This window comes from Armigeres subalbatus, chromosome 2, assembly GCF_024139115.2.
Source record: "Armigeres subalbatus isolate Guangzhou_Male chromosome 2, GZ_Asu_2, whole genome shotgun sequence".
In the NCBI taxonomy this organism is placed as follows: domain Eukaryota; kingdom Metazoa; phylum Arthropoda; class Insecta; order Diptera; family Culicidae; genus Armigeres; species Armigeres subalbatus.
The window spans coordinates 91613197-91622120 of NC_085140.1; the positions used below are offsets into that span (position 1 = coordinate 91613197).

Consider the following 8924-nt stretch of genomic DNA (forward strand, 5'->3'; position numbering starts at 1 on the left):
TCGATATGGTGTACCCTGGCCACATTGGCATGGTCCTAGGGCATCCGGAATCCGGTCCCGGTGGACCACTTTTGCGAAAATTACAAATACGTCTTGCGACACATCATATGTCATAATTTTGAAATCAGGATCTCGAAAGTGACCTCCAGGAATTGCTATGGCCTAACCTGGCCACATTGTCATGGTCCTGGGGTATCCGGAATCCGGTCCCGGTGGACTACTTTTGCGAAAATTACAAATTGCGACACATCATATGTCAAAATTTTGCAATCAGGAGCTCGAAAGTGACCTCCGGGTATTGATATGGCCTACTCTGGCCACATTGGCATGGTCCTGGGGCATCCGGAATCCGGTCCCGATGGACCACTTTTGCGGAAATTGTATTTGTAATCACATCATGTCATAATTTTGGGATCAGGATCTCGAAAGTGAGCTACGGTAATTGATATGGACAACCTGGCCACATGAGCATGGTCTTAGAGCTTCCGGAATTCGGTCCCGGTGGACCAGTAAGGCGAAAATTACAAATACAGCTTGCGACACATCATATGTCATAAATTTGCGATCAGGAGCTCGAAAGTGACCTCCGGGAATTGATATGGCCTACCCTGGCCACATTGACATGGTCCTGGGGCATCCAAAATCCGGCCACAGTGGACCAACTTTGCGAAAATTCGAGATAGGACTTGCGACACATCATATGTCATAAATTTGCGATCAGAAGCTCGAAAGTGACCTTCGGAAATCGATATGGCCTAACCTGGCCACATTGACATGGTCCTGGGGCATCCAAAATTCGGCCACGGTGGACCAACTTTGCGAAAATTCCAAATAGGGCTTGCGACACATCATATGTCATAAATTTGCGATCAGGAGCTTGAAAGTGACCTCCGGGAATTGGTATGGCCTAACCTGGTTACATTGACATGGTCCTAGGGCACCCGGAATCCGGTCCCGGTGACCAGTTTTGTAAAAATTACAGATACGGCTTGCGACACATCATGTTATAATTTTGGGATCAGGAGTTCCAAAGTGACCTCCGGGAATTGATATGGCCTAATCTGGCCACATTGGTATGCCCTACGGCATCCAGAATCTAGTCCCGGAGAACCATTCTTGCGAAAATTTCAAACATGGCTTGCGACATGTCATAAGTAATTATTATGCAACCAGAAGTTCGAAAGTGATTTTTGGGAATTGATATGACCTTACCTGTCTCCAGTTAGCCTTACGAGCAAAGGTGTAGTATTGCCAATCCGAAAATGGGGATGTCAATTTTCGGTCTGGTCTAGGATAATTTTGGGCTGAAACCCATTGCAATGTGGTTTGACTAAGTAATATCAAGTACCGGCCGGAAGTCATATTTGGAATTTTCGCAAAAGTGGTCCACCGGGACCGGCCAGGTAGGGTCATTAAAATTCCAAGATGTCCTTTTATAACTCATGATCACAAAATTATGACACATCATGTGTCGCAAGTCATCGGAATTTTCGCCAAAAGTGATTACCCGGGACCGAATGCCCTAGGACCATGTCAAAGGAACCAGATTAGGACAAAATAATTCCCGGAGATCATTTTCGAACTGTTGATAGCAAAATACTGACATATAATGTGACGTAACACAAATTTGGAATTTTCGCAAAAGTGGTCTACCGGGAGCGGATTTTGGATGTCCTAGGACCATGTCAAGGCGGCCAGGTTACAGCATATTAACTCCCGGTGGTCACCTTCGAACTCCTGATCGCAAAGTTATGCCATGTGTCGCAAGTCAAGTTTGGAATTATCACAAAAGTGATCTACCGGGACCGGATTCCGGATGCCCCAGGACCAAGTCAATGTGGCCAGGGTAGGCCAGAGTCCCTCGAGTCCCTTCGAAACCCGCAGAGGGTTACGGCAAGGTGATGGTCTTACGTGTCTGCTATTCAACATCGCTTTGGAAGGGGTAATACGAAGAGCAGGGATTAACACGAGTGGTAAATTTTTCAATAAGTCCGTCCAGCTATTTAGCTTCGCCGACGACATAGATATTATGGCACGTAACTTTGAGAAGATGGAGGAAGTCTACATCAGACTGAAGAGGGAAGAAAAGCGGATCGGACTAGTCATCAACACGTCGAAGACGAAGTACATGATAGGAAGAGGTTCAAGAGAAGACAATGTTAGCCACCCACCACAAGTTTGCATCGGTGGTGATGATATTGAGGTGGTAGAAGAATGTGTGAACTTAGGCTCACTGGTGACTGCCGAAAATGATACCAGCAGAGAAATTCAGGGACGGAGGACCAACGCGCACTTGGAGTTTTCGAAAGGAAGGTGCTGCGCACCATCTATGGGGGTGGGGGTGCACATGGCGGACGGTACGTAGAGGAGGCGAATGAATCACGAGTTGCAAGAGCTGCTGGGAGAACCATCCATCGTTCACACCGCGAAAGTCGGACGACTGCGGTGGGCCGGGCACGTAGCCAAAATGTCGGACAGTAACCCGGTGATAATGGTTCTCTACAACGATCCGACGGGAACAAGAAGACGGGGTGCCTAGTGTGGAAGGTGGATCGATCAGGTGGAGGACGACAGACTGCGTGGTTGACGACGTGCAGCCACGGGCATGGACCGAGCTGAATGGAGAAGACTTTTATGTCTTGCACAGGCCACTCTGGCTTTAGTCTGGTAATCAATAAATAAATTAAGGAAGGCCCCGTTCGAAACATTTTCTTATCCGATTTTGTTTGTGTAAGTGAGAATGAACATCAACTTTCGATCGAAAAAGCATTTGAATGTAAACCAGAATATATAGGTGATATAGATTTCCGATTACTGATAGGAATTTATGAAGTGCATAACATCAGGAACATCGAGGGTCATGTGATATTTTCTTTAGAATTCATAGACACAGCTTTACAAAAAATATTGCATTTCTGCTCAATTTCAAATTGACTCCAGTTCTTTGATTTGTTTGAATAAAACTAAATTTATATAATACTATTTCAAAAATAGTTAACAATTAAAAGATCTAATATCGTCTAATATCATATGTTTTAAAATTTCCTTAATATTAGTTTATTGAGGTGTAGGTTGTCGCTTGGTACATCCCCTGGAACACTCTGGCCAAACTGGATAGAAAGACAAATAGTTAATATAAATCGATGGAAGGCGGGAATTACATTTTCACTTACAGCATGAAACACAAACAGAAGAAGAATATCATTGCACTAATGAGATTAAACGCTCCCGGGAACCAGGACATTGTCAGCTTGTAGACGTAGGTGTAGATCGGTGCCGACGCCAAAGGGGTTAGTGACTCGATCGACGTCGTTAGCGAGTAGATTTTACCGATGTCGTTTGCTGGGGCCGTGTTGGAGATCACTGCACGTCCCATCGGACCGGCGATACCCTTCATCATTCCCACGCTTAGCGCTAGAAAAGAGGTTGGATTGATATTTCTGCAGAGTTCTAGGACTAGAATTCACTCACCTAGATAAAGATGCCAAGGTTCGTAGGCTATCGCATGAATTCCGCTGACGATGGCATATGAGCAGAACCCTATTGCCGATAGAACACTCTCCGACAAGTTGAGAAATTTCTTCATAACGTACATACCAACCAGATTGCCTATGATCATGACCACTATGGCGGTGGCATCGTAGAACGAATATTCCTTCACAGTCCATCCGAATCGTTCTCGTAGAAATAAGAAATACACCGTTCCGGAGCCCTCTGAAATAGTAAATTTTTGCTTTGTTTATTTGAAATAACATGCTCACGGATTTTTAAGTTACCTAGTGCAAAAATGCTTGCCCCAAGAGCAGCAATTACCAACCAGATGATCACGCGATCGAAGTTAGGCCTTCGTTTGAAACAGGTATGGATCAGATCGGAAACCAATTCGAAACGGAACATCTCCCGCAATTTGTTCGTTGAGTTGGCCAGCTCGTCGGGTTGTATACTCTCTTCGATGTAGAATATGATGTACAGAATACCTAAGAAAATGGATATCGCTGCAATTGCAAACACCGTTATGGCGTTCGTCCAGCGCAGTATGTAACTACTGCTCAGAACTCCTAACAGGAGTCCCAAAAATATTGCTGCCTCCAAGACTCCCATTCTACAAACGATCAAATTTCATTAGGTTTTGTTCGTAGTACCCGCGTCACAATAAGCTCACTTGACTGCTCGATTCTGCTCACTAGTCACGTCGGTAATGTAGCAGAACACCCCCGTGATGAGAGCACAGTTTCCACCGGACAGGGCCGCTGGGATGTACGCCAAGATGTAGTACCACGGGTCAATGTCGTATCGACCGGACAGAAAGCATATCACCGCCAACAGACCGTAGGTGAGGAACGAACCAATGAACGTGGACATGATGACCGGCTTTCGACCATATTTGTCCGACCACGGACCGATGAACATACTGCATAGTGCCGGAATGATGGACTCGATCAAAGATTTGGCCATCAAGATGTTGGCGGTGTACGGTTGAACCAGTCGCTCGAGTTTTTCGATTTCGGCTTCGGTTTCGTTTTCTGTTCCGAGCTGAGCGCACAAAGTTTCGTTGATTTTGAAGGTGACCGTGCATGCTTGGTACACGATCTGGTTCGTGAAGACGGCCGCTAAAATGGGAAATATCATGTTCAGCGTTAATATTAAAAGTTGTAATAATATATTGCATCAAGTTGAAACCTGGAATGACGATCATGAACTAATGACTAGCGATCATGAAGTTTTTTTTATTACAATTTGTACGACGTACAGTACAGTGTACGTTAAGGTTGGTTAAGGTAAATCGCGTTGGAATCCAATTTCAAGAAGCAGAAGAATTTCGAGGAACAGTCTTTCTACAATTGCTCACTTGCAGCATAAACGAAAAAGATGGTTATCAAATGTGCTAATCGACTATGAATTTACATTTGTGTAAGGAAAATCGCGAGATGAGGGCTAGGACGGCCATTGCGGTATCCATTTTTGGACTTTGTCGTGATTATCCGTAAACAACACCACCTGCGAATTTAGGTTCTGCGTACGGATTACGAGAAAAGTCTAACTTCTCGAGTTCACCATTTCGGATTTTAACTTGACAGAATATATTATCATACGACCGATCATTCTCTTGATCTACTTCTGGGGCCTTCGCATGTGCCTTGAATAATTCTACTTCTCATTAATTAGTATCCATGGGCTGTTCCAATGTCGAGCTAATAAGTCGTTGATTTTTTTTTTTTTTTTTTTTTTTTTTTGTCTTTATTAATGAGACTTTCAGCCCGAGGCTGGCTCGTCTCGTACTGAAAACTAACTTATTACAATTTATAAATTTGGAATAAAATATTTTGTTTTTTATTGGTTTTTTCTTTTGCTTCTCGTTAATACTGGTGAGTACGAAGCAGGATCATCTGATTCTTTCTCACTTTCATCCATGGTGTCCTCCGATCTTGGATTCCGGATACTCTGTTTTTGAGTGGTTCGTTTTGGACTATTCTCTTTCCTTTCCGATGACAGCCGTCGCTTGTTCGCAGTCTGAATTGTTACAGTCTCTTCGTCTATTGAATCTGGTTCGCTATTGTTTCCTCCAGCTTGAGAGTACTGCTTGGATTTATCGTTTCCTTCTTCCACCGTCTGCTTTTGTTGTGATACATTGGTCTTCATAGGTATTTCTTCCAGCGAAGGGAAGCTGGCAGCATCCAGTATGAATGTACCATTCGGTTCCACAGCTTCCATCGGATTTGTGGTGTATGTGTGTTGTTGGCCGTTTTCGCTTTGCTGCAGACGTACCTTCTTTGGCCGTGGATGGTTTTGGTAAGTGACCAAAGTGACGTCACCATTAATAATCACATGTGAAGGAATCGGTTTTGTGAGTTGCATTCTCACTACACGAACTCCATTGTAAAGTCCAGGGAAATAATATTTCCACACTTCTCTAGTGATGGAAAGAACGGTGCCGTACTGTCGCAAGTGTTCTGCTATAACAGAGTGTGAAGTCCTAGGTGGAAGATCATGAACGCGCACGTTAGTCGCGCCATCCTCTACATACACTGGGATTTTGTATGCATTTTCGCCACACCGCACGTGGTGTTGTAGATGATTAGTATTTTGGTATCCTCGGGCAGTGTCTATATCCACCATCTCGACGTATACACAGTTTCGAAGATTGTGAAACTGAACATTCACGATGTCATCGTTGTTCAATTTCAGTTCACTGCACATAAACTTATGCACGGCCGATGGTTCCGGGCGTTTGGGTAGAACACTGAAATCTATTACTAATGTGTTCTCCCGTTTGACACCCATTGTTCACGTATAGTATTGATAAAAAGAAACAAGCTCGAAACACGTCTGATTCGTTCTAGGCCAGGCTGTCAACTGAAGTCGTTGATCTTTTTGACAGAAGCCCGGAATGGCGACTCATTTTATTATGAAATATTTTGATAAGAACTCATAAAATGGCACGCGCCAAGAAAATAACTTCGAGAGACGAGCCCATATCTTCTTGATGTTATTCGGATGCTATAAACGTTTATATCTCAAAAACGCATATCTAGAAGTGGGCCACATTTCTGCCGAAACGAATAAGGAATGCATACACTAATTACAATAGTTCAATCCTATACTCTATACGAACCATTTGACATAACCATAATTAAGAGTTATTCATGCGGGACCATAACTATGGAATTGGCTCTTAAAGAATTAAATAGATCAGATTAGCTCATCGCAATGTGCTGTTTAGCTGAGCTCAAATTATCATTGTGTACTCTTTGTTTGTGCGCCATTCGAACTATTATATAAGATCAGTAAAGGAAAAAATAGAAGTAGGGTCTTGAAGTAGGGAAGGGAAGATGAGGGAAATGAAGTAGGTTTTTGTTGACCAAATTTTATGAAATTCAGCCACAATATTCTTTGATAAGCAAAGAATGTTTGGGACACAGACAAACAGACATAACACATTGAACATTTACTCATCAAATTCATCGTCATTTAAACACTAACGACATCTGTTGATTTCAGTTAGTTGGGCAAATCACGAGCCAGATGGTGGTAGTGAGCAAATGTCAAACTCGAGCAAATCCGATGCGAGCGCCTCTAGTGAACGATTGGCCATCTAATGATTATTTGAATTGACTAGTAAATCAGTGAACGATGGAAATTTGACGAGTGTTATGTCTGTTTGTCTGTGTTTGGGACAAATTTGAGCATAATTGGTTATAGAAAACCCCCCTGACAATAATAGAACAAAACCTGCCAAAGCCGTCATTTCCCCTACCTATTTGTAAATTTTCTAAATGTTATTTCAAACATTCCGAAATATTGGTCACTTAAGCACCCACTGAAATTTTATCAAATTTTGCGTACACCCGCTTTTATGCGGCTCCCGTATTAATAACTGTGGAATTGTTCATTAGAACTCTTTTTTACAAAGCCACCCAAGTGATGAGGAATATGAAGCCGCAAAAGTCACGATGAATGGGATATATCGATGATCAACTGCTCACGTCAATGAACATATTTCAAACTTACATGACACATTCCACGCGTAGAATAGTAACAGAACAGCTGGCTCCAAGATAAAATATCGATATTTCTTCTCCAACTTGTTCTCTTCCGCGTTGGCAACTGCGGGCGTATCTTCACGATATCCATTTACTTCGCCTTCATCCATTGTCACTCCGCTGTGTGGCTGCGCGACTTGTGCACTTCGAACGACGATGTCGTTCACACCTCAGTCACTGCTAGCAAATAGTGCAGTTATCAGCAATGCTCTTCACGGGTAGATCTTATCATCATCTTACTATAACGACGGATTACGCCTGTTCGTTGACTTTGCTGCGCACCTCTAAAACCCTTTGGATTTCTGCTTCTCGCAGCTAGTTGCAATGCAATAAAAATTTGGCACTTGAGATTCAATGGGAATTTGGGTAGTGATAACTCCACAATCTAGAAGTAAGAATTGATATGTTAATAATTGATGACCTGTATTTTTTATCAATAATACCAATAACTTTTTAATAAAAAGTCTTATAGCTTAAGTATTTGTTTGTCATGGTATGTATATCCACTTGCATGTTCTAATATGAACAAGACACCCAAGCATTCGTAACAAAGAGTTGTGAATGATTCTTTCCCACACTTTCTAGAATGAATCCTTGCAAGTGACTCAACCGTTAATCATTTCACATCAATTCACATAAAAGCTTGAATATTTATATTATTGAGTGTACTATTTATACTGTATCGATACTTACTAAGCTTTACCAGATCCTATTCTTACGTACGGCTAGAATGGGCAAATCTAAAACACCACAGCTAAGATGCGTATTGGAATCAAAACATTATCACGTTATGCGTTATCACTATGTAGGTAGCGACGATGATTTCGTACTTTCGTCTCCTATCGCTGCTTCCTGAATGGGTAAAGAAATTCAAAACTCGTCTAGGCGCAAAAAGAAAAATATTATTTGCAAAATGTGGTACATACGCGTCGGACGAGACTCAAAACAAAAACAAAACCTATCTTGGTGTGGTGTGATGATGGTGTGGGCACTGTATTAGGGGATGAGAAGACATTCTTATAGGAGTGAGTTGGTGAGAAGTGAGATGGAAAAATATTATTCGAATGAAGTCACCAATACAGCAGTTACAAATGTGTTGTGGGAAGTGCTGGAAGACTTTTTCGATGAGATCGTTAATGTTACAATCTTCAACGCCTACCGTGAGCAACGTAAGCGTTGGAAATCTACGGAATTCGGATGTCCACCGAAACTGTTCTAGCCTTGAATTTTTATTTTCCCGGATCTGCTTTTCCGCTACTTTCAGCTACTGTCTCTTCTCCAGTCTGCGTTCGTGAGTGTTAACGGAATAGCTTCTAGAGCCTTCCGATGTTCTTCCTATGCGATGCGATGGCGCGATCTAGAACCGGCAGTCAAGATTCATCG

At 42.6% G+C, this 8924-nt stretch overlaps 2 protein-coding genes across 5 annotated transcripts; both read right to left on the reverse strand.

Annotated features, from left to right (window-relative positions):
• Positions 1-2894: 2894 nt before the first annotated feature.
• Positions 2895-8544, reverse strand: LOC134209923 (probable peptidoglycan muropeptide transporter SLC46). 4 transcript variants are annotated; one of them, XM_062685942.1, is made up of 9 exons: positions 8468-8544; positions 8235-8393; positions 7782-7926; positions 7510-7718; positions 4163-4610; positions 3777-4102; positions 3472-3714; positions 3174-3414; positions 2895-3110 (listed from the first exon to the last, which is right to left on the reverse strand). In XM_062685942.1, exons 4-9 carry the CDS (start codon positions 7649-7651, stop codon positions 3053-3055), a joined length of 1458 nt encoding a protein of 485 aa, XP_062541926.1. In that variant the 5' UTR covers positions 7652-7718; positions 7782-7926; positions 8235-8393; positions 8468-8544; the 3' UTR covers positions 2895-3052. The 4 variants fall into 4 exon arrangements, with proteins under 4 accessions (XP_062541926.1, XP_062541923.1, XP_062541925.1 ...); XM_062685939.1 differs by having other exon boundaries at positions 7510-7926; XM_062685941.1 differs by lacking the exons at positions 8235-8393; positions 8468-8544 and adding an exon at positions 7992-8015 and having other exon boundaries at positions 7510-7926.
• On the reverse strand, positions 4631-7503 carry LOC134209924 (uncharacterized). The gene is made up of 2 exons (XM_062685943.1): positions 5072-7503; positions 4631-4848 (listed from the first exon to the last, which is right to left on the reverse strand). Exon 1 carries the CDS (start codon positions 6280-6282, stop codon positions 5332-5334), a length of 951 nt encoding a protein of 316 aa, XP_062541927.1. The 5' UTR covers positions 6283-7503; the 3' UTR covers positions 4631-4848; positions 5072-5331.
• Positions 8545-8924: the final 380 nt, after the last annotated feature.